Raw genomic sequence first — 26,503 nt, 5'->3', positions numbered from 1 at the left:
GCCAGGCATAGTTCCGAATTTTCATTCCTCTGGTTTAGGTCCTCAGTTTGGGAAGAATGGGGTAACTTTGATAGGTTTTCTTTGGGGATAAGCAAATTCAGCTCTCCGTGGTTCTTAAAACCCCTCCACTTAGCCCTACTTCCCCAATCCTTTTGCTCTACTTTTCATTTTTCTTTTCTTGACCCTAAACCCTCTCCAGGAGTGAAGATGGCTTTTCGTGCCTCAGACAATGAGTTGGACCTGGAAAGTATTGGAGAGCTGATGGAAAACCCTGCGATTACAAGACTGAACAGTATAAAAGCAAAGGGAAGACTGAGTTTTGTAACACCCACAGAAAATGAAGGTGATACACAATTCCTGACATTTAAGCACACTACAAAAGCTCAGGAGAAGACAAGAAAACGACAGCAGCCTATAAAACTAGAGCCTCTGGTAAGTTTGAAAACCAGCATTTTAGCCACTTTTGGCTACAGAGGATGCTTTGGGGGATGGAAGTAATTTCTAGACTCTTAATTAACAAAGAAGGAAAGAAAACCTGAAAGTTAAGACTCATTTATGAAATTGTAAACACACTTATTTATTCAAAATTATTGAGCTCTAAATACTGTTTGAGGTGGTGGGATGCAGTGGTGAACAAAGTTTTCTAGCAGATAAATTCTCTCTAGCATTATGTACAATACGGATACTTAACTATGTAGGCTGTAAGGCTCTTTTAGGTACTGGGGTACCGTTTGATACTAGGAACTTCAGTAAGAGTAATATATATAATTACATAATTTTATTATTTTTAAAGTGAATGCCTAGTGTCCTGAAAAATTTTGTACATGTCTGAAAATAGTTTTAAGAATCCATTTATGCCCTTGGATAATTATATATCCATGTAAAAGAGCAGTGAAAGTGCATAAAAAAGTGAAAAGTGAAAGTCCTCACTCGGACCTTCAGATGTTAACTCCTGTTGTTAGTGGTTGCCTTTCAGGCTGTTTTATATGTTTATTCAAATATATATGTGTATATATATATATATATATGTATGTGTTTGTGTATAAACATATAGCTTTAAAGAAAGATTATGCAGTACATACTGATCTTCAAAGTACTGATTTCACTAAAACATATGGAAGTCTTTCCAATTTGTGCATACAGAGGTATCTTCTTTTTTTTTTTTTAATAGAAGATGTTGGGGATAGAAGTTTATTAATTATTTATTTTTGCTGTGTTGGGTCTTCATTTCTGTGCGAGGGCTTTCTCTAGTTGTGGCAAGTGGGGGCCACTCTTCATCGCGGTGCGCGGGCCTCTCACTGTCGCAGCCTCTCTTGTTGCGGAGCGCAGGCTCCAGACGCGCAGGCTCAGTAGTTGTGGCTCACGGGCCCAGTTGCTCCGCGGCATTTGGGATCCTCCCAGACCAGGGCTCGAACCCGTGTCCCCTGCATTGGCAGGCAGATTCTCAACCATTGCGCCACCAGGGAAGCCCCAGAGGTATCTTTTCTAACAGCTGCACTGTGTTTTGTTGCATGGATGTGCCATGATAGAGTACCCATTAATTGTTCTCCTAAGAGGAATTCTGGTTATTTCCTTTTCATTTTGTTGTTGTTATTATTTTGCTATTGCAGATAACGCTGCATTGAATGACTGCCTTTGTACAGATAAAAATGGATTTTCAGAAGTGGCATTTTGTAGGTCATAGAATATGTACATTTTAATTTTGAAAACTATTGCCCAATTGTGCTGAAAGGTTTACCTTTGCACCTACGATGTATAAGAGGTCCTGCTTACCTACATCTTTGCCAAAACTGACGCTATCCGTTCTCTTATTTTTGCTAGACTGATAAGTTAAAATGGCATCACATCTTATTAATGAAGTTAATTGTATTTTCATTCATTCATTGGCATGTATGTAACTTATTTCATGGATTCTGTTCATAATCACTGTCTACTTTAAAATTAGATTGTTTGCTTTTTTCCTATCAGTTTCTGAGGTTTTTAAAAACATATATATATAATGTATATATGTGTAACTGAATCACTGTGCTGTATACCTGAAATTAACATGATATTGTAAATCAACTATATTTGAATTAAAAAAATAAATAATAAAAACATATATATACATATATATTATGGACGTTAACCCTTATTCCATTGCTTCTCAAATTTAGGTACTGATTCATGCTGGAGGAAAACATTCTTGAAGGTCCATAGTGCTCATTTGTTATTTTTATTTTAATGTTACTTTATGTGAAAAACGGTTTACCTAGGGATTAATTCAAAATTTTAATAAACAAATTAACATCTTAAATGCAAAGAAAACTACACAGCCAATTGCAATTCTGATTAACAGAAAATGCAAAGTAACAGATGTTGTTGACACTGAACTTCCATTTGCAAGGTGGGTATGGCACTACCTGCAGCTGCTCTCTTCTCCAGAGAGCAGTGTGCCTGCACTATGCATTGTGGGGAGTTTTGGGGCCTCTCTACTATTTTTTTCCCATGGAATTAGTATTAAACCTTTTACACTTGTTTCTTTCTGACGGGTTTACCTTCATGTGGCAAAAGTGTATAATTAACCCTTGATGATTAAAGTAGTTCCGTTTGACATCAGTGTGATAAATTTATGTATATTGAATTCAACGCCTACTACATGCCAGGCTCTGAGTCATGCTCTGGGGATACAACAGTGAACAAGGGAGAACAGATCCCGGTTGACATTCTAGTAATCCTAAATAATTAAACTGAAGAACGTCATCTAATGATAGGTGCTGTTAAGAAAATAATATAGGGAATGTGGTCAAGACAAACAGCAGGCTACTTTAGATTGGGTGACTACAAAGGTCCCCCTGAGGAGATGTCATCTGAATGAGTCCCAGACTATAGCCTTTATCACCTGCCAGACTGTGAATGGACAAGCCTTCAGAGATTACAGTCCCCAATCCTTGAGCTGCCTCAGCTGATGTCAAGTGGAGCAGAGGCAAGCTGTCCTCACTGAGCTCTACCTACATGGTAGATTTTTAAGCAAAATAAATGTTGTTGTTCTGTTTTAAGTCACCAAGTTTGGAGCATTTTGTTATGTACTAGGTGACTGGAACAATATAACAAATACATGAATATAGTAGTTCTGCAATATTAAAAATACTAAGGAATAAAGTGAAAATGACATAAATTTCTACCACATGGAGAGAGTAGCTTAGTATTCAAGAGACTAATTTCATGTGTATAGCTACATGTAGTTTGATTTGTTCTGACAGAGTTAGTAATACTATGTTTGTTCTTTTTATCATTGCCATCCTTCCCCTCTCCTCCCCTCCCCTTCTTTGTTCTTTTCTCCTCCTCCTATGCCCACCTCCCCACCTTCCTTCTCCTCTCTCTCTTCTTCTCTTCCCTCTTTCTTTCCCTCTCCCACTCTTCTTCTTTTACATTTTTCCTTACCTTCAATTCTCCAATCTCTGACCCCCATTTCTATAGTATCTATCATTAACAACAATCTGATGTACATCCTTTCTTGCTTTTCTCCATGCTCAATTTTATATAAATGGATAAATACACACACAAAAATACATATTTTTACATAATTTTTTATGAATACACAAGATAAAAAGATGTAAATTATAACATCAAAAACATAAAATGTGTAGGGGGGATAAAATGGAGAGCTTTAGAATGTATTCAAGTTTAAGTTATTATCAACTTAAATCATTACAAATATAAGGTTTTTTAAGTGAGTCTCATGGTAACTACAAAGCAAAAACCTATAGTAGATACACAAAAGATAAAGAGAAAAGAATCTAAGCTACTGAACTACTGAAGAATATTATCAAATCTAAAAGGAAGAGAGCAAGAGAAGAAAAAAGGAGCAAAAGAATCATAAAATAGCCAGAACATAATTTACAAAATGGCAATAAGTACATACATATCAATAATTACTTTAAATGTAAATAGACTAAATTCTCCAATCAAAAGACACAGACTAGCTGATTAGATTTTTTTAAATAGACCCATCTATTTTAAACCTCTTATAGGCATCTACATGCTGCCTACAAGAGACTCACTAGAGATGTAAGGGTACACACAGATTGAAAGTGAAGGGATGAAAAAGGTATTCCATGCAAATAAAACCAAATGAAAACTGGGGTAGCTATACTTATATCAGACAAAATAGACTTTAAGACAAAGACTGTAATAAGAGACAAGATCATTATATAATGATATAGGGGTCAATCCAACAAGAGGATATAATGTTTGTAAATATGCACCCAATATAGGGGCACCTAAATATATAAAGCAAACACAGATCTAAAGGGACCAAGAGAAAGCAATACAATATTAGTAGGGGACTTTAACACCCTTCTTTCATCAATGGAAATATCATCCTGACTAAAAAATCAATAAGGGAACATTGCCCTTAAATGGCAAGTTTGAACTAATGGACTTAAGAGACGTATATAGAAATTCCATGCAAAAGCAACAGAATACACTTTCTTCTCAAGTGCACATGGAACATTCTCCAGGATGGATTATATGTTAGGCAACAGCACAAGTCTTAATAAATTTAAGAAGACTGAAATCATATCAAGCATCTTTTCTGACCACAGTAGTATGAAACTAGAAATCAATTACAAGAAGAAAATTGGAAAATTCACAAATTTGGTCAAGGAAAATTGGGTCAAAGAAGAAACCAAAAGACAAATTAAAAAATACTTTAAGACAAATGAAAATGGAAATACAACATATCAACACTTATGGGATGCAGCAAAAGTGGTTCTAAGAGGGAATTTCATAGGGATAAATGGCTACATTAAGAAACAAGAAATACCTCAAATAAGCAATCTAACGTTACACCTCAAGGAACTAGAAATGGAAGAACAATCAAAGCCAAAAATGAATAGAAAAAAGGAAATAACAAAGATCAGAATGGAAATAAAGGAGATAGACACTGAAAGAACAATAGAAAAGATCAATGAAATTCAATGAAACTAAGAGCTGGTTCTTTGAAAGATAAACAAAATAGACAAAACTTTAGCTAGACTTACCAAGGAAAAAAAAGAAAGAGAACTCAAATAAAATCAGAAATGAAATTTTAGATGTTACAGCTGATACCACAAAATATGAAGGATCATAAGAGACTGCTATGAACAAATATGTGCCAATAAATTGGACAACCTAAAAGAAATGGATACATTCCTAGCAACATACAACCAACCAAGATTGAATCATGAAGAAATAGAAAATTTGAACAAACTGATTACAGTAAGGAGATTGAATCAGTCATCAAAAGCCTCCCAACCAACAAAAGTCCAGGACCAGATGGCTTCACTGGTGAATTTTACCAAACATTAAAGAATTAATACCAATCCTTCTCAAACTCTTCCAAAAAACAGAAGAGGAGGGAACTCCTCCAAATTCATTTAATAAGGCCAGCATTACCCTGAAGCCAAAACTAGACAAGGATACCACAAGAAAAGAAAATTGCAGGCCAATACCCCTGACAAACATAGATGCAGAAATCCTCAACAAAATATTAACAAACAGAACTCAATAATACCTGAAAAGGAGCTTACACCATGATCAAGTGGGATTTGTTCCAGGGAAGCAAGGATGGTTCTATATCCACAAATCAATCAGCATGATACACCACATCGACAAAACAAAGAATAAAAATCATATGATCCTCTCGATAGATGCAGAAAAAGCTTTTGATAAAATTCAACATCCATTTATGATAAAAATTCTCAACAAAGTGGATTAAGAGGGGACATACAACAACATAATAAAGGCCATATATGACAAACCCAAATATAACATAGTATTATGTCAGTATATCACTAACATAATACTCAACAGTGAAAAGCTGAAAGCTTTTCCTCTAAGATCAGGAACAAGACAAGAATGCCCACTCTCAACACTTTCATTCAACATAGTATTAAAAAATCCTAGCCACAGCACTAGAATAAGACAAGAAAAAAGAGAGAAAAGGCAAGAAAAAGAGATAAAAGGCATCCAAATTGGAAAGGAAGAAGTAAAACTGTTGTTCTTTGTGAATGACATGATACTACATATAGAGAACCCTAAAGAGATCACCAAAAAGCTATTAGAACTCATAAATAAATTCAGTAAATGTGCAGAAAACAAAGTCAAAATACAGAAATCTGTTACATTTCTATACACTAATAATGAACTATCAGAAAGAGAAATTAAGAAAACAATCCCATTTACAGTTGCATGAAAAAGCAGGAAATACCTAGGAATAAACATAACCAAGGAGGTGAAAATACCTGTACACTGAAAACTCTAAGATGTTGACAAAAGAAATCAAGTAAGACATAAACGGAAAGAAATTCTGTGCTCACGGATTGGAATACCCAAAACAATCTACAGATTCAATGAAATCTCTCTAAGAATTCCAATGATATTTTTCACAGGAGTGGAACAAACAATCCTAAAATTGTATGAAACCACAAAAGATCCCAAATAGCCAAAGCAATCTTGAGAAGGAACCATGAAAGATCTTGAATAGCCAAAGCAATTTTGAGAAAGAAGAACAAAGTGGGAGGTATCATGTGTCCTGATTTCAAACTATATTGCAAAGCTATAGTAATCAAAGCAGGATGGAGTTGGCATAAAACAGACACATAGATCAATGAAACAAAATAAAGATTCCAGAAATAAATCCATACATATATGGTCAATTAATTTATGACAAAGGAGCCAGGAATATACAATGGAGAAAGGACAGTCTTTTCAATAAATGGTATTGGGAAAACTGAACAGTCACATGGAAAAACAAAACTGGACCACTAACTTACACCATACACAAAAGCTAACTGAAAATGAATTAAACATTGGAACAGAAGACCTGAAACTATAAAACTTCTAGAAGAAAACATAGGTTGTAAGCTTCTTGAGATCAGTCTTGGCAATGATTTTTTGGATTTGACATCAAAAGCAAAGGTAACAAAAATTAATATACAGAAATCTGTTGCATTTATATATGCCAACAGTGAAAGACCAGAAAGAGAAATTAAGGAAACAATCCCATTTACCATCGCATCAAAAATAATAAAATACCTAGGAATAAACCTACCAAAGGAAGCAAAAGACCGGTACTCCAAAAACTATAAGATGCTGATGAAAGAAATCAAAGATGACATAAACAGATGGAAAGATATACCATGTTCTTGGGAAGAATCAATATTGTCAAAATGACGACACTACCCAATGCAATCTACAGATTTAATGCAATCCCTATCCAATCACCAATGGCATTTTTCACAGAACTAAACCCATACACCTATGGTCAATTAACCTACAACAAAGGAGGCAAGACTATACAATAGAGGAAAAAGAGTCTCTTCAATAAACGGTGCTGGGAATGGAAATTGGTACAACTCCTATGGAGAACAGTATGGAGGTTCCTTAAAAAACTAAAAATAAAGCTACCATATGATCCTGCAGCCCCACTCCTGGGCATATATCTGGAGAAAACCATAATTCGAAAAAATACATGCATCCCAGTGTTCATTGCAGCACTATTTACAATAGCCAAGACATGGAATCTACCTAAATGTCCATCAACAGATGAATGGATAAAGAAGATGTGGTACATATATACAATGGTATATTTCTCAGCCATAAAAAAGAATGAAATAATGCCATTTGCAGCAACATGGATGGACCTAGAGATTATCACACTAAGTGAAGTAAGCCAAAGATGAATATCATATAATATGCCTTATATGTGGACTCTCTCTCTCTCTCTCTCTCTCTCTCTATATATATATATATACACACACACACACAAATGAACTTATTTCCAAAAGAGAAAGAGACTCACAGACATAAAACAAATTCATGGTTACCAAAGGGGAAAGGGGGGGGTGGTGGTCGGGGGAGGGCTAAATTGAGAGGTTGGTATTAACATGTACACACTACTATATATAAGGTAGATAACCAACAAGGACCATATAGCACAGAGAACTATGCTCAATGTATAACTGAATCACTGTGATGTATGCCTGAATCTAACACAATATTGTAAATTAACTATACTTCAATAAAAAAAATTTTAAATTTATTAAAAACTACAAAAGCAAAGGTAACAAAAGCAAAATAAACAAGCGGGACTACATAAAACTAAAAGCCTTCTGCACAACAAAGTAAACCTTCAACAAAATGAAAAGACAACCTCTGGAAGAAACTATTTGCAAATCATATATCGGATATGAGGTTATAATCCAAAATATATAAGGAACTCATACAACTCATAAAACAATCAAATTTTAAAGATGGGGCTTCCCTGGTGGCGCAGTGGTTGAGAATCTGCCTGCCAATGCAGGGGACACGGGTTCGAGCCCTGGTCTGGGAAGATCCCACATGCCACGGAGCAACTGGGCCCATGAGCCACAACTACTGAGCCTGCGCATCTGGAGCCTGTGCTCCGCAACAAGAGAGGCCGCGACAGTGTGAGGCCCACGCACCGCGATGAAGAGTGGCCCCCACTCGCCGCAACTAGAGAAAGCCCACACACAGAAACAAAGACCTAACACAGCCAAAAGTAAATAAATAAATAAATTTTTTTTTTAAAAAAAGGAAAGCAGGGATGTTTAAAAACAAAAAAATTTTAAAGATGGGCAGAGGACCTGAATAGACGTTTTTCCAAAGAAGACATACAGATGGCCGACAGATCCATGAAAATGTGCTCAACCTCACTGATCATCAGGGAAATGTGAATCATAACCACAATGAGGTATCGCCTCACACCTGTTAGAAAGGCTATTATCAAAAAGACAAGAAATAGGAAATGTTTGCAAGGATGTGGAGAAAAGGTAATCCTTGTGTACTGTTGATAGGAATGTATATAAATTGGTGCAGTCACTATGGAAAACAATATGAAGTTTCCTGAAAAAATTAAAAATGTGATCCAGCAGTCATACTTCTGGGCATTTATCTGAAAGAAATAAAAATACTAGCTCAAAAAGATACTTATAGATACATATAATTGCACCCCATATTCATTACAGCATTATTTACAATACCCAAGACATGGAAGCAACCTATGTGTCCATCAGTGTAAAAACAGATAAAGAAAATGTAGTATATATACACACAATAGAATATTATTCAGCCATAAAAAGAAGGAAATCTTTCCATTTGCAACAACATGGATGGACCTTGAAGGCATTATGCTAGGTGAAATAAGTCAGACAAAGAAAGACGAATACTGTATGATCTCACATGTGGAATCTAAAGAAAATGAAAACTGAACTCATAGAATCAGAGAACAGATAGGTGTTTGCCAGAGAACAGGTTGAGGGGGTGGGGTGGATGAAATGAGTGAAGGGGGTCAAAAAGTACAAACTTCCAGTTATAAAATAAATGACGTCCTGGAGATATAATGTACAGCATGCTGACTATAGTTAATAATACTCTATTGTATATTTTAAGGTTGCTAAGAGAGAATATCTTAAAAATTCTTATTATAAGAAAAAAGTGGGGCTTCCCTGGTGGCGCAGTGGTTGAGAGTCCGCCTGCTGATGCAGGGGACACGGGTTTGTGCCCTGGTCAGGGAAGATTCCACATGCCGCGGAGCGGCTGGGCCCATGAGCCATGGCCGCTGAGCCTGCGCGTCCAGAGTCTGTGCTCCGCAATGGGAGAGGCCACAACAGTGAGAGGCCTGCATACTGCAAAAAAAAAAAAAAAAAGAAGAAGAAAAAAAGTGTAACTATGTGTGATGATGGATGTTAACTAGATTTATTGTGGTGATCATTTGGCAACATATACATATGTTGTACACAAACTAATATAATGTTATATATCAATTATGTCTCAATAAAAAGTAAAATAATATTCAAATAATAGTACTCTTCTAACACATTTGCTGTAAAGATTAATGGGTGTTAAAGTTTTGTCACTTAGAAGAAGCTCAATAAATGGTAGTTAATATTGTTATTTAAAAAAAACTATAAACAAAATTTCGGGAATTTGAACCCAACTATATAATATATCATTGCCAGTGGGATTTATCTCAGGAATGTAGGGAATTAACCATTTAAAAAGCAATCACTGTAATTCACCATATTACCCCACTGAAAAAAAAAACATATGATTATATCAATAGATGTAGATAAATCCTTTGACAAAATCCACCACCCATTCCTGATAAAACTCTCAGCAAATTAGGAGTAGAAGAGACCTTCCTCAAGTGAGTAAGGGTCATCCATGAACAACCTACACCTAACCTCAGACTTAATGGTGAAAAATTATGAACAAATAAGGATGTCTGCTCCCAGCATTTCTGTTTAACAATGTGTTAGAGGTGGTAGCCATTGCAGTAAGGTAAGGAAAAGAGATAAAAGGAACCCAGATTAGAAAGGAAGAAGTAAAAATTTTCCTTCACAAAGAACATGATCATCTATTTGGGAAATCCAGTGAAAGCTATGAAAAAGTTACTAGAACTGATAATGAGGTTAGCAAGGATACAGAATACAAGATAGTATAAAAAACTAGTTGCACGTCTATGTATGAGCAATTTGAAATTGAAATTAAATAAAAATACTATTTACAATAGCAACAAAAGTATGAATTGAGGGTAAATCTAATGAGAATGTGCAAGGCCTGAAGAATGAATACTACAAAATATAACAGAGAAATTAAAGAAGCTCTAAATGAAGAATGATACTGTGTTTGTAGTTTAGAAGACTCAATATTTTCAAGATGTCAGTCCTCCTCAAATTGATCTATAAATTTAATGCAATTCCAATCAGAGTCCTAGCAGTATTTCTCCTTTTTGGTAGAAATTGACAAGCTGATTCTAAAATTCATAGAAAAATGCAAAGGACTTAGAACAACCAAAACAACTTTGAAAGAGAAGATCAAAGTTTGAAGTCTAATGCTCCTGATTTCAGTACTTACTATTAAACTACAATAATTAAGACATTGTAGTATTGGTGTCAAGATAGACAAATAAACTGATGGAACACAATAGAGAGTCCAGATATAAGCCTATACAAATATGGATTCCACTGGAAGAGTGCCCATGAAAAGTTGCTTGGTTTCCCCCAGACTTTGTCCCATACACCTTTTCCCTTTGTTAATTTTGTTTTCCCCTTTTTCTTTAATAAATAATAGCCATGAGTACAGCTACTCATGTAGTTGTAGACTTTTTGATGATAGCCATTCTTACTGGTGAGAGGTGATACCTTATTGTGGTTTTGATAAGCATTTCTCTAATAATTAGTGATGTTGAGCATATTTTCATATGCCTGTTGGCCATCTGTATATCTTCTTTGGAGAAGTGTCTATTTAGGTCTTCTGCCCATGTTTTGATTTGGTTGTTTGGTTTTTCAATATTAAGCTTTATGAGCTGTTTGTATATTTTGGATATTATTTGCAAATATTTTCTCCTATTCCATAGGTTGTTTTTTCATTTTGTTTATGGTTTCCTTTGCTGTGCAAAAGCTTTTAAGTTTGACTAGGTCCAATTTGTTTATTTTTGCTTTTATTCATTTTGCCTTGTGAGACTAATCTAAGAAAACATTGCTAAGATTTATGTCAGAGAATGTTTTGCCTATGTTCTCTCCTAGGTGTTTATGGTATCATGTCTTATATTTAGGTCTTTAAACCATTTCGAGTTTATTTTTATATATAGTGTGAGGGAGTGTTCTAATTTCATTGATTTACATGTAGCTGTCCAGCTTTCCCAACACTATTTGTTGAAGAGACTGTCTTTTCTTCATTGTATATTCTTGCCTCCTTTGTCATAGATTAATTGACCATAGGTTTATTTGGTAGGTTTATTTCTGGGCTCTCTATTCTTTTCCATTGATCTATATGTCTGTTTTTGTGCCAGTGCCACGTTGTTTTTTATACTGTAGCTTTATAATATTGTCTGAAGTCTGGAAGAGTGTTGTCTCCAGATTTGTTCTTTCTCCTCAGGATTGCTTTGGCAATTCTCAGTCTTTTGTGTTTCCATATAAATTTTATGATTATTTGTTCTAGTTCTGTGAAAAATGTCATGGGTATTTTGATAGGGATCACATTAAATCTGTAGATTGCTTTGGGTAGTATGGCCATTTTAACAATATTAATTCTTCCAATCCAAGAGCATGGGATATCTATTTCCTTTATGAATGTTTTATAGTTTTTAGTATATAGGTCTTTCACCTCCTTAGTTAAGTTTATTCCTAGGGATTTTATTTTTTTGATGCAGTTTTAAACAGGATTGTTTTCTTACTTTCTCTTTCTGATATTTCATTATTAGTGTAAAGAAATGCAACAGATTTCTATATGTTAATCTTGTATCCTTCTACCTTGCTGAATTCATTTATTAGCACTAATAGTTTTTGTATGGAGATTTTAGGGTTCTCTCTATTGCATATCATGTCATCTGCAAAGAGTGACAGTTTTACCTCTTTCCTTCCAATTTGGATACCTTTTATTTCTTTTTCTTGTCTGATTGCTGTGGCTAGGACTTCCAATACTGTGATAGAAGTGGTGAGAATGGGCATCCTCATCTTGTTCCTGAATTTAGCAGAAAGGCTTTCAGCTTTTCACGGTTGAGTATTAAGTTGTCTGTGGGTTTGTGGTAAATGGCTTCCCTTGTAACTGCCTTTAGAATCCTATCTTTATCTTTAATTCTCACCATTTTAATTATGATATGTCTTGGTGGGGATCTGTTTGGGTTTATCTTGTATAGGACCCTCTGTTCTTCCTGTACCTGGATATCTGTTTCCTTCTTTAGGTTTGGGAAGTTTTCAGTCATAAATTCTTCAAATACATTTTTGATTCTCTTTTCTCTCTCTTCTCCTTCTGGAACCTCTATTATGCTTAGGTTGGCATCCTTCATATTACTCTCTATATCTCATGTGTTGCTTTCTTTTTTTTTCATTTTTATTTCTGTCTGCTGTTCTGATCGGGTGATTTCCATTATTCTATCTTCCAGGTCACTTATTCATTCTTCTTTGTTATTTAGTGTGCTATTTATTGCTTCTAGATTGGTTTTTATTTCACCAATTGAGTTGTCTAATTTTGATTGGTTTGTCTTTACAGTTTCTAGTTCCTTGTTACAGTGATCTGCATTTCTATCAATCATCTTTCTTAATTCCTTTAGTATTTTTATTATCTCCTTTTTGAACTTGTGGTCTAACAGTCTGGTGAGGTCTGTTTCATTATTTGTTCTTTCAAGAGATTTCTCTTGTTCTTCTAATTGGGAGTAGTTTCTCTGCCTTTTCATTTTACTTAAACTTTCTCTGTCTCTACGAATTCAGGAGAAGCACTTATCTACTGTGGTGTATGAAGGGATATTTTTAAGTGGGAGTGATCCTGTGTAGACTGTGTGAGTCCAGTATTTTTGGTGCAGTGGCTGGGTTTGGTATGAATGACAGCCACATCTTTCCTCATAGTGTGCTGGCCGTTATCCCTTGATAGTAGGTGTGATTGATGTTGTGGTCTCCAGAGCCTGTGCTGGATGTCAGATGAGACCTCCTCTTTGCTCCATGGCTGTCACAGCCCTGTTGGGGCAGGGTCTGCTCCCCAGTTGTTGGAGTAGAAGCCCTGAGGGTTGGGTTTGATCAGGATCCATTGCCCTTGAGTGTGTGAAATAAAATTCATATTTTATGGCAAGACATATGAATTTTAAAATTCATATTTTATGGCAAGACATATTTTATGGCAATTCATATTTAATTTAATTTTAAATTTAAAAAATTTAAACATAAAAAATTCTCTGCACTTTGGCCTGCTCTCTTCCCCCGCGATGCTTGTGTTTCTGCATTATGCATCAACAAAACCTTCCCCATCAGCAGGAATACCTGCTCAGCCTTAAAGAGCAACATTCTCCCAGCATCAATAAGACAACTCCTTAAAAGATAACATTCCTTCTTGATCTTATACAGGGTCACATGACCCACCACAGTGATGCTTAGATTTGGATCATTTAAACTGCCAATAAAATGTCATTTGATGTATAGCCCTCTTTCTCAAAAAAATTTTTATAACTGTGCCTTGACTTCTAACAGGTGGAACAGTTCTCAGAGCTTTCTGGGGTGCTCTTTCCTGACTGTAATCCTCAAATTTGGCTTGAATAAAATTTTCCATTTCTTTCTTAGATCGACTGATTAATTTATCATCGACAAGTGCATGCCCTGCCCCACAGGAGGTAATTTCTAAAGCAAGTGAGGTCCATGTGGTCACAGTGACCCTATGGACTGCCTGTGCAGGTGGCCGTGGTTCCATCCAGAAGCAGCCCATGGTCACATCTCTTTCTCCGTGTGTTTGTCCCAGACCTACTGCTAGGCTGTGCTGTGGAGTGGGCTGGGGCTGGGTCCGGGGTGCTGTGGCTGCAGGAATCTAGGTGGTCGTGCTGCCACCTGAAACCTGGGCTGCCTCTGTGGCCAACCTCTCCCAGGACCTGTCAGCCGCAGATCCAGCTCCAAGCTGCAGTGTAGAGTGGGCGGGGCCGGAGCGCTCCTGCCAGACACGAAAGAACAGCTGTGTACTCCTGCCCAGGGCCCGTCCACCAGAGACTCAGCGCCCAGCTACTGTGAGTTTCTGTGGCACCACTTAGTGTGCATGCTGACAAACTCTGCATGTGAGTGCCGACAATGGGCTCCAAGGTTCGGTCCGATCCACACCCCAGGCCCTCCAGCCTGTCTCCCTGCAAGTAGATTGAGTCCTCTCCCAGGGCCTGTTGGTCCAAGATTTGGCACTTTGCCTCTGTGAGTATCTGTGGCCCCATCTGGTGTGCACCTTGAACTGGGAAGTGAGGTGTGGCAGCCGCCGCCAGCACTGGTCTCTCTCTGCCCTGATTGTTAGCAAGCCAGCATGCCCACCCTCATCGGGAGTAGAATTTAGGCTCTTCCAGCCCCTATATCTGTCCCAGCGGACCTCCCGGCAAGTAAGGGGCCTCTCCAGGGCAAGGGTGTGCCCTTGTGGACCTTCTCTCCTTTACGGATCCCTCTCAGGGGCGCCAGTTCCGTCTCGACGCCTTTTCCCCCTTCCTACCCAGTTGCGTGGAGAAGTTTGTTGAAGCTTTGGTTGTATAGGAGTTCTTCTACCAGTTTCCCGTTGGTTTTCTGTGAGACTTGTTCCACATGTAGATGTATTTTTGATGTGTTTGTGGCTGGAGGTAAGCTCCATGTCCTCCTACTCCGCCATCTTGATCCCCCTCCAACAATTTTGTTTTTAAAAGCCCAGAAGTGGAAACGACCACCATGTCCATCAAGTGGTGAATGAATAAATTGTGGCGTTTCTACACTATGGGATACTACTCAGCCTTAAAAATAAATGAATTATGGATATATGAAACAACATAGAGGAATCTCAGCATAATTATGCTGAAAGATGGTGGGCAAAAAAAATACATACTATTTTATTACATTTATATAAAGGCCTGGAAAATGCAAACTAATGTATAGTGATAGAAAACAGATCAGTATTTTCCTAGGGAGGAGTATTGGAAAGGAACCTGAAAAGGCTTATGGTTGGGTTCTCTTCATTATCTTGACAGTTTCATATATATATATATATATCAGCACATCAAATTGTACACTTTAAATACATACAGCTTAATGTATGCCTATTATATTTCAGGAGAGCTATTATATCTCAGGAGAGCTGTTAAAATAATTTAAACTGTTAAAAAATGTTCACATTTCCCTGATTGTCTTATAATAATTTTGTTTGCAGCATCCTTGTTAAAATTTAGATCAAAATAAGATCCATGCACTAGCTGGTTAACATTTCTCTTAAGTCTCTAGGTCTGTAAGTTCCCCATCAACTCTTTTATTTTTTCTTAGGAAAAAATTTTAATGAGCAAAATTTGGTTATTTTTCTATATAGTTCCACAGTCTAATTTTGTTGACTGTATCCCCACTGTGGTAGCTAACCTATTTTTCTCTGGTTCTTGTATTTCCTATATGTTGGTAGTTAGGTCTAGAGTCTTAAGTTTGATTTTCTGGGGCCATGAGTACTTCCGTAGCAGGTGTAGTGTTCTTTCATTAAATTGGCATATAGAAGCTGGTTGTCCTTTTTCCCCCAGTTTTATTGAGATATAATTGACATAAAGCACTGTATAAGTTTAACATGTACAACATAGTGATGTGACTTACATGCATCATGAAATGTTTATCATGATAAGTTTAGTGAACAGCCATCATTTCGTATAGATACAAAATAAAAGTAATAGAAAAAATTTTCCTTGTAATGAGAACTCTTAGGATTTACTCTTTTAACAACTTTCATACGTAATATACAGCAATGTTAATTATATTTATCATCTTGTACCTTACATCCCTAGTACTTATTTATCTTATAATTGGAAGTTTGTGTTACTGAAGGTTACAATCTATTTACAGTTATTACAAAATATTAGCTGTATTCTCTGCTTTGCAAAATACATTCTTGTAGCCTATCTTACACCCAATAGTTTATACCTCCCACTCCCCAACCCCTATAATATTGCTCCTCCCCCCCAACTGGTAACCACTAGTTTGTTCTCTATATCTGAGTCTGCTTCTTTTTTATTATATTCACTAGCTTGTTGTATTTTTTGGATTCCACATATAAGCGATATCATGCAATATATGTCTTTCTCTGTCTTAGCATAGAGATAGACTTTCTTAACAGCGTTATAAAATTCACCTCTTATATTTTCATCTAGTACTTTTTTTTCCTTGATCTTTTTTTATTGAAGTATAGTTGATTTACAATATTTTATTAGTTTCAGGTGTACAGCATAGTGAGTCAATATTTTTATAGATTATACTCCATTTAAAGTTATTATAAAATATTGGCTATATTCCTTGTGCTGAACAATATATCCTTGTAGCTTATTTATTTTATACATAGTAGTTTGTATTTCTTCATCCCTTACCCCTATCTTGCCCCTCCTCCCTTCCCTCTCACCACTGGTAACCACTCTATATCTGTGAGTCTACTTCTTTTGTTATATTCACTAGTGTGTTTTATTTTTTAATTCTACATATAAGTGGTAACATATGTCTCACTTATTTCACTTAGCATAATACCCTCCAGGTTCATCCATGTTGCTGCAAATGGCAAAATCCTATTCTTTTTAATGGCTGAATAATAGTCCACTGTATATATATAAGACATCTTCTTTATCCATTCATCTATTGATGGGCTCTTAGGTTGCTTCCATATCTTGGCAATTGTAAATAATGCTGCAGTGAACATGGAGTGCGTATATCTTTTTGAATTACTGTATTTGTTTTCTTCAGATAAATACCCAGGAGTGTAATTGCTGGGTCATATGGTAGTTCTTTTTCTTTAATTTTTTGAGGAAACTCCATACTGTTTTCCACAGTGGCTGTACCAATTTACATTCCCACTAACAATGTGCAAAAGTTCCCTTTTCTCCACATCCTCGCCCACATTTGTTATTTGTGTTATTTTTGATGATAGCCATTCTGACAGGTGTGAGGTGATATCTCATTGTGGTTTTGATTTGCACTTTCCTGATGATTAGAGATGCATTTCCTCTTTGGAAGTATGCCTATTCAGATTCTCTGCCCATTTTAAAAGTCAGGTTGTTTGGTTTTGTGATGATCTTCAATTAGTTATGGCTATGGGAAGTGATTAGTGACCTTTGGGTAGAGTGGGAGTTCTGTATGATCCCACGGTAACTGTTGTAGTGAATGGTGGGGGTTTGTATTGGACAATTAGTGAGTATGTGATTTCATGCCTCTGTGTACTTTCTGTCATAATGTCACCCTTAGAAGTATTCATTGGTATTTAAAGGGCAGAATTAATGGAAACCAAGTAGAAAAGTCTTAGTCAAGCAATAGGCCATGGACAATGATGATAGCTGCTAATAATGATTGTGGCTTAGACAGGAAATTAGTCCAGGAAGGTGATCAATTTCCAACAGAGATAGAGTCCAAAGGTAATGAAGAACAAGTTCACATTAATATTTAAAAGATTAACATGTCTTTTTATTTCCCAAAGCCAGTGCTAAAAGCCTACCAAGATCATAAGAAATCAGAATACATATATGAGCAGAACCGATACCAGTTAATCACTTCTGGAGTCCTAAAGCCTCCAGGAAGCACTGAAGAAAGAAGTTCTACCAAATCTCTTGTGCAGTTCAAGCGTGAAGATTCTGTGAAAAAGAAAAAACAGGTAAGTATTAAAGTACTTAATTGATCTTTTTAATGTTTGTTTCATATAGCATTGCTAACATGCTTTTAACTCATAAGGATAGTGGCAAAATCTTTTCCCCTTAGGTTATGTAATGGATTGGGGTAATACAGTATTTCCCAGTTCTTCCTATTTAAGGAAAATTTGGACAGTAGAGTAAAATCATAAAGGAAAACTTTTAGCATTCATATAGTGTCTTTTGATCTTCTCTAGAAGACATGTTAAAAGAAGACATAATAGTATTTTGAATGTTATTATAACTTTTATGAAATTTTCATCATTATCCCCCCAAATCTTTGAAGACCTTGGTGAAGGGCAATAAAATGGAAACTGAACCAACTAGAGAGACAACTCTTGTAATTGGTGAGAGCTGTAGAGTGGGGAAGTTGCCTTGCAATGAATAAGTGAATAGTAGTTCTGGGGCAAAATCACTAGAGCCTGGCTTTATGTAAACACCTGTAGATAATTAAACAAAAGAACAGAAGTGGAAGAAAATGTGGAGGACACACCCACAATAAAAATACCAATAGAGCCAAGAATTCTCTGAGCTTTTTATTGAGAGGGTCTTTCAGTGCTAGTTGTCTTTCAGGCTTTGGGCTGCAGTGCTAGAAATTGAGAGTTGAGGACAAGCTCCGTCCTCGAGGATTTCAGGATCTAGAGGTGGGAAATGAACAAGTAAACACTTAAGCGCAGTGAGGTGTGATAAGAGCTCTCATTGATCATTTAAAGTACAAAATAATGGAGAACTGAGCAGAAGGGATGCTTATACCTGGTGGCCAGGGGAATCATCAGTGGAAGAACAGCTACCCTAGGGAACTGCACTAAGCTCGGAGGAATAAGTGGAAAGTTAACAAGGCAAATAAGGTGGGAGAGCTATGGCCTTGGGACCCATGGGTTTGGGTGAGATTATCCTGAAAGAATATCATATGATAAATTGTATGAAATTGTATAGCTTCAGTTAATTTGGTTTCTGTGAAGTAGAAAGAGAGAACGAGGTATTTTAAGTGGGGCCAAGAAAGATCTGATTGTACATTAATTAGCTCATTTGGTATAAAATGAGTTTCAAGAGCTTGAATTTTAAAAAGAGATTATGCAAACTATTATATTATATATAGGAAGGATTAATAAAACAAGGTCCTACTGTATAGCACAGGGAACTATATTCAATATGCTGTGATAAACCATAATGGAAAAGGATATGAAAAAGAATATATATGTGTAAAACTGAATCACTTTGCTGTACAGCAGAAATTATCACATTGTAAATCAACTATACTTCAATACAATTTTTAAAAAATAAAAGCGAGAGAGATTGTGTGCACATCTGGGATGAAGGAAGTAGCTGAAAAGGAATAAGTTATAGGTTATGTTTGGCTGTAACTGTGACTAAGTGAAGAATTCAGTAAAGAGTTAGAGGTTGAATGGAAATGTGGAAGAAAGGGGATATTCTGTTTAAAAGGAGAAGGGTATTTATTCTGAGAAGAGGTTCATTTTTCTGGGTATTGATTTCTCAGAATGAGTTCAGAATGGAAATGTATCTAGTAAGATTTACTGGGAGATGAAGGAAGGAAGGAAGGAAGGAAGGGAGGGAGGGAGGGAGGGAGGGAAGGAGGGAGGGAGGAAGGAAAGAAGGACAGAAAGTTGAAGGCTTTGCTTCCGGTAATTAAGAAAGATTGACTTATCGATTGGACTGGGAATCCACCATAGAGGAATATGATAGATGTTCTACAATTTATGAATAAATGCTTCCTCTATTTCCCTCCCCCAACTACTGCAAAATCCAAACATATGTGACTGTTTAAATTGAATCATATCTTCCCACTGAGTTACACAATTAGACATAAAATGAAAATGTTTAGGCCTATTGTTGAAGAAACCTTTCACTTAGAATGCAGTACAACTTTTTAAGAGATATAATAAATAAAATAAATGCATTTCCTGTTAAAATATTAATACTCTTGTCTCATAAAAGAGTTAACTACAGCTCTTGTTGAAACATTGGGACAAAGCAATATATATTTTCTCTGGTTCTGGTATCTGGTTTGGCCTTTTATATAAGAAAACAGTACCTTTGTTGCTATCCCTGCCCAATAAATGAAAGGAGCATATTTTATCTTTGATTTTAAAGATGTATGTCCTTTAACTCTGAAATTCCCAGGATTCTCTTCTGAAACTCCTATTCAATGAGGTATTTAATCAGAGATAGAGAATAATGATCCCTATGAATACAAATCTTACGGGGACGTTGTTCCACAGAGCTTATGGTAATAACTCTCTTATAGAAATGGCAACCTCTATTAACTCTGCTAATAGGCAATAAAGATATCATTTATATATGTACCTCAATTATTCACCAAAGCAGGTCTGCAATGCAGATTCTTTTATCTTAAAGCCAGTCCTGTCAGAGAGACAAAGGGATGACTGTTGGAGTTGATGTCACATTTCCTCAAACACGGTTGTCAACCTCCTCGGCAGGAGGAGAAGACGTGTTTGATGCTGTCCCAAGTTTGTTGGGGAGGAGCAAAGAAGTGTGAGTGGCACTGAGAGCAGACAGTGGGACCCAGGGATTGGAGCAAAGCTCAAGTGTGTGAACATCGTGGAGACTTAGCCTTGGGGCTCCACACGTGGTCCAGAGCCAGCAGCATCTGCATCTCCTGGAAGCAAGTGAGAAATGCAGAGTCTCAGGATCCACCTTGGATTGGCTGGCAGACTCTGCATTTCAACAGGTTACCCAGGTAATTCATATGCACACTGAAATGTGAGAGGCACTGTCTCCAGAACAAACAATTAATTGTGAGTAAATAACATATATGCTTATGCTTAGGACCCACAGGGCGGGAAGCATAAGCATACATGTTACTAACTCAATTGCCTGTTCTGGAGACAGTGCCTCTCACATTTCAGTGTGCATGTGAGGACACAGGTACCCCAGTGTTCATTGCAGCACTATTTACAATAGCCAGGACATGGAAACAACCTAAATGTCCAATGATAGATGAATGGATAAAGAAGATGTGGTACATATATACAATGGAATATTACTCAGCCACAAAAAGGAATGAAATTAGGTCATTTGTAGAGATGTGGATGGACCTAGTCTATCATATAAAGTGAAGTAAGCCAGAAAGAGAAAAACAAATATCGTATATTAATGCATATATGTGGAATCTAGAAAAATGGTACAGATAAACCTATTTGTAGGGCAGGCATACAGACGTAGATGTAGAGAACAGACATGTGGACACGGGGAGGAAAGGGAGGGTGGGATGAATTGGGAGATTATATTTGACATAAATACACTACCATGTGTAAAATAGATAGCTAGTGGAACCTGCTGTATAGCACAAGGAGCTCAGCTCGGTGCTCTGTGATGGCCTAGATGGGCGGGATGGGGGGAGGTGGGAGGGAGGTCCAAGAGGGAGGGAATATAGGTATACATATAGCTGATTCACTTCACTGTACAGCAGAAACTAACACAGCATTGTAAAGCAATTTTACTCCAATAAAAAAATAAATAAAATAAGAGGAGGAAGTTCGAAAAAAAATAACACATATGCTTCTCCAAGGCTATTACATAATACTGATCCCCAATATTCAATGTAACAATCTGTCACATTCATTAAAAATAGTTTATTATGAGTTATGACGACAGCTGTCCAAGATGTCACTCACCGAAAAGCATCAAGGTTGTCAGAAAGAAGTGGGGCTGGCGGGGGGGCGGGGGGGAGGGTGGGCAGGGTGTTGAGGGAAAGGCCCCAGTCAGGGGAGATACAGAGCAACTGAGCAAGGGGAGTGGTGGGCTCTCATAAACACCAGGGAGCTGGTAACATTTTGATGTAATAAACATTTAAGTGAAGGGAGAAGAGAAGGCAATGGAAAGTGTTGCTGGGAGTGCTTGTGGGAAGGAGACGGACATCTGGGCAAGGAGTACTGAGAGGGAATCTATCACTGCCAATCAATAGTTTGAAAGTTTCAGTTCAAAATTGCTTTCCTTTAAGCCCTAGATATCTTAGGCAGTGTGGTAATTAGTCCTGGAGGTTAATATTTTGTCACATATATAGGTTTTTTCCCCCCCAAAAAAAACTAATTTTTTAAAAAACTGGCTTTGTTTAGATCCAATGGCCCTCTGCCGAGGCGTTCTCCCCCTCTCCTGCTAAACTGTCACGTACCAGCACTGGAAGAAGAGGCCTCTACGAGATTAGTTCCTCAACTTACCCTAAGTACTATTTCCACGACCGGGAAGAAGTCATTAAAGCCAACATTCAAGATCCCTTGCAAATCATCAAAATAGTACGTGAAAATGAGCACATTGGATTTCTTTATATGATCTCTGCGGTGCCAAGATCTTCCACTGAGTACAATAGATATAATCTGAAGTGAGTTCTCTTTTATGAAGCAATTTATTTAGCAGCAAAAATTACAAATAAGATTGCAAATGTTATCCATAATCAATTGCGTGTTAACGATTTATCTGATAAAATATAAGTTGGGTTATCATCCAATGACAAATGAATCTTAATCACAACAATTTTATTTTTCCCATTTATCTTTACTTATAGACATTTTATAGACACTGCTGTGTTTCTATGTTTATATTATATTGATATAATTCCATTTATTTTTAATCGGTATTACAAACATATTTTTGATATTTTTTGATTACTGAGAAAAGAAGATGGCAATGTATAAAAAATAGATGATGCTTGATTTTTTTCACATGTCATTTCAGCTTTCCTTAATAGAGTAGAAATAAGGGTTTTTTGTAAGTAAAATGAGCTTGATAATTTAGGGTATTTATATAGATTAATAATACACACACACTCACATATACTCTCTATTGTTGCTAAACACACATTTGTTGTTGAAATAATTTGAAGAGTCACCCAAATGTGTCTGTGAATTGCTTTAATATTCAGCACAACAGGTAACAGGACTTAAAGATGATGCTGACCTTCCTCTGTGGTGGTTTAGTTGGGTTGAATGCTATAGTTGTTGAGATGGTCTTTCCTTGAAGGTGGTTGTAGTTGAGCATTGCCACCAAATTCTTTGAGCTGCCTTCCCCAGTCTCTGCTGCATAGGAAGATAAAAGTTCTTTCTAGGAATTCTCTTCTCCCTTACTCAGCACTGTAGTTTTGATTGATCAGATAACACTGAAAACAACTCTCCTGCTGGGGAGAAGAAAAACATTTTAATCAAATTTTTAAATGATAGATTTATTGTAAACCTGAAAGAGCTTAACAGGAGTGAGGAACAATTTGTAGAAGGAAGAGAGATGCTTATGAAAATCATTCAGCAAAATGTATTGAGCACGCAATCTATAGCATGACCATTTCTAGGTGCTAGAGCTGTGTTAGGGAACCATCCAGATCAAAATTGCTGCCCTCATGGAGCTTACATTTTAGCAGAGGGAGACAATAATTAATACGATACAGGAGTAAATTATATAGAATGCTAGAATATGCTAAGTGTTATACAAAAAAACAGTGTAGAGCAAAGGGGATTGGGAGTTCTTGGAAAGAGGTTGTTAATAAGTTGGGGTGGTCAGCATGGGCCTCATTGAGAAGCTGGCATTTGGACAAAGACTCGAAGGAGAAGGAGTGAATTATGTGCTATGGGAAGAGGGGAGAAGAGCTTTCCAGACAGCAGCAAAGTGAATACAAATATCCCAAGGCAGGAGCACACCTGGCATGTTGAAGAACTGAACAGCAGGCTGGTGTGACTACAGTAGAATGAATGAGATGACAGACCATTGATGGCCCTGCCAGCTATTGTAAAAACATTAACTTTTACTCTGAGAAAAATGGAGAACCAAGGAAGAATTTCAAGTAGAGAAGTGCCGTGATCTGAATTACATTTTGAAAAGGACCTCTCAGGTTGCTGTGTAGAGGATGGACTTTTGAGGAGCAAGTATTGAAACAGGGAGACCGATTAGAAGGCTGTAATTATTCACGTAAGAGATAGACCAGGCGGTAGTGGTGGAGGTGGGGAGAAGTGGGTCAAATTCTGGAAGTAATTTGAAGGTTAAGCCAACAGGATTTTCTTTTTAAACTCAACTTTATTGAGATATAATTGACATAATACTATGACCCATTTTAAGTGTAGTTTGATAAGCTTTGCCAAATGTAGACATTCATGTAACCACTACCTCAATCAAGAACATTTCTGTCACCTGAAAAATTTCTCATACATACCCTCCACCATGACCACCCCTCCCTGACACCTCAAGCAGCCACTAGTGTAATTTCTATCACAACATATTAGTTATGCTTTTTTAAAAGGAATTTCACACAGAGGGAATCACAGCTGGTTTTTTGTGTCCAATTTCTCTAGCAAAATATTTTTGAGATCCATGTTGTTGCATGAATAAATTTCCTTTCCTTGCTGAGTAGTATTCCATTTTATGAATATACCATAATTTGTTTAGTCATTCAACTGTTGAGGACTGGGTTTTTTACTGTTTTGTTTTGTTTTGTTTTTATTGGAGTATAGTTGCTTTACAATGTTGTGCTAGCTCATGCAGCACAGTGAAATGAACCAGCCATATGTATACACATATCCCCTCCCTTTGGGATTTCCCTCCCATCCAGGTCACCACATAGCACTGAGTAGACTTCCCCGTGCTATACAGCAGTTCCTCACTAGTTATCTGTTTCATACCCAGCGGCATATATATGTTAATCCCAATCTCCCAATTCATCCCACTCCCCCATTCCTGCCCCTGTTGTCCACACATTTGTTCCCTACATCTATGTCTCTATTTCTGCTTTGCAAATAGATTCATCAGTACCGTTCTTCTAGATTCCACATATATGTGTTAATATATGATACTTGTTTTTCTCTTTCTGGCTTACTTCACTCTGTATGTCTTTCTCTAGGTCCATCCATTCCTCTACAAATGACACAATTTGTACAAATATACCACATCTTTATCCATTAATCTGTTGATGGACATGTAGCTTGCCTCCATGTCCTGGCTATTGTAAATAGTGCTGTAATGAACATTGGGGGCATGTGTCTTTTTGCATAATGGTTTCTCTGGGTATATGTCCAGTAGTGGGATTGCTGGGTCATATGGTCTTTTTGAAGGAACCTCCATACTGTTCTCCATAGTGGCTGTATCCATTTACATTCCCACCAACAGTGCAAGAGGGTCCCTCTTCTTCACACCCTCTCCAGCATTTATTGTTTGTAGATTTTTTGATGATGGCCATTCTAACCGGTGTGAGGCGATAACTCATTGTAGTTTTGATCTGCATTTCTCTAATAATTAGTTATGTTGAGCATCTTTTCATGTGTCTCTTGGCCATCTCTATGTCTTCTTTGGAGAAATGGTTATTTAGATCTTCTGGCCATTTTTTGATTGGGTTGTTTGTTTTTTTGATATTGAGCTGCAGGAGCTGTTTGTATATATTGCAGATTAATCCCTTGTCAGTTGCTTCATTTGCAAATAATTTCTCCCATTCTGAGGGTTGTCTTTTCATCTTGCTTATAGTTTCCTTTGCTCTGCAAAAGCTTTTAAGTTTCATTAGGTCCCATTTGTTTATTTTTGTTTTTATTTCCATTTCTCCAGGAGGTGGGTCAAAAAGGATCTTGCTGTGATTTATGTCATACAGTGTTCTGCCTATGTTTTCCTCTAAGAGTTTGATGGTGTCTGGCCTTACATTTAGGTCTTTAATCCATTTTATTTTTGTATAGTTGTTATGGAGTGTTCTAATTTCATTCTTTTATATGTAGCTGTCCAGTTTGCCCAGCACCATTTATTGAAGAGGCTGTCTTTTCTCCATTGTATATTCTTGCCTTCTTTGTCATAGATTAGGTGACCATAGGTGCATGGGTTTAGCTCTGGGCTTTCTATCCTGTTCATTGATCTGTATTTCTGTTTTTGTGCCAGTACCATACTGTCTTGATTACTGTAACTTTGTAGTATAGTCTGAAGTCAGTGAGCCTGATTCCTCAAGCTCTGTCTTTCTTTCTCAAGATTGCTTTGGCTGTTCAGGGTCTTTTGTGTTTCCATACAAATTGTAAAATTTTTTGTTCTAATTCTGTGAAAAATGCAATTGGCAATTTGGTAGGGATTGCACTGAATCTGTAGATTGCTTTGGATAGTATCATCAGTTTCACAATATTGATTCTTCCAATCCAAGAACATGGCATCTCTCTCCATCTGTTTGTGCCATCTTTGATTTCTTGCATCAGTATAGTATAGTTTTCTGAGTACAGGTCTTTTGCCTCCTTAGATAGGTTATTCCTAGATATTTTATTCTTTTTGTTGCAGTGGTAAATGGGAGTATTTCCTTAATTTCTCTTTCAGATTTTTCATCACTAGTGTATAGGGATGCAAGAGATTTCTGTGCAT

General features: G+C 36.8%; 1 protein-coding gene across 1 annotated transcript in view; it reads left to right on the top strand.

The window, feature by feature from the left end:
* Positions 1-207: 207 nt before the first annotated feature.
* Positions 208-26,503, top strand: part of DNAH6 (dynein axonemal heavy chain 6) — a 288,178-nt gene continuing 261,882 nt past the window's right edge. Inside the window, exons 1-3 of the mRNA XM_060170018.1 lie at positions 208-432; positions 17,956-18,129; positions 22,261-22,523. Coding sequence (XP_060026001.1) covers positions 208-432; positions 17,956-18,129; positions 22,261-22,523 — 662 coding nt within the window. The remainder of the gene's footprint in view (positions 433-17,955; positions 18,130-22,260; positions 22,524-26,503) is intronic.

The sequence above is a fragment of the Lagenorhynchus albirostris genome, chromosome 13 (assembly GCF_949774975.1).
Source record: "Lagenorhynchus albirostris chromosome 13, mLagAlb1.1, whole genome shotgun sequence".
Taxonomy (NCBI): Eukaryota; Metazoa; Chordata; class Mammalia; order Artiodactyla; family Delphinidae; genus Lagenorhynchus; species Lagenorhynchus albirostris.
Note: the sequence above shows the minus strand (reverse complement) of the source record. Positions and strands in the feature narration are given on the sequence as shown.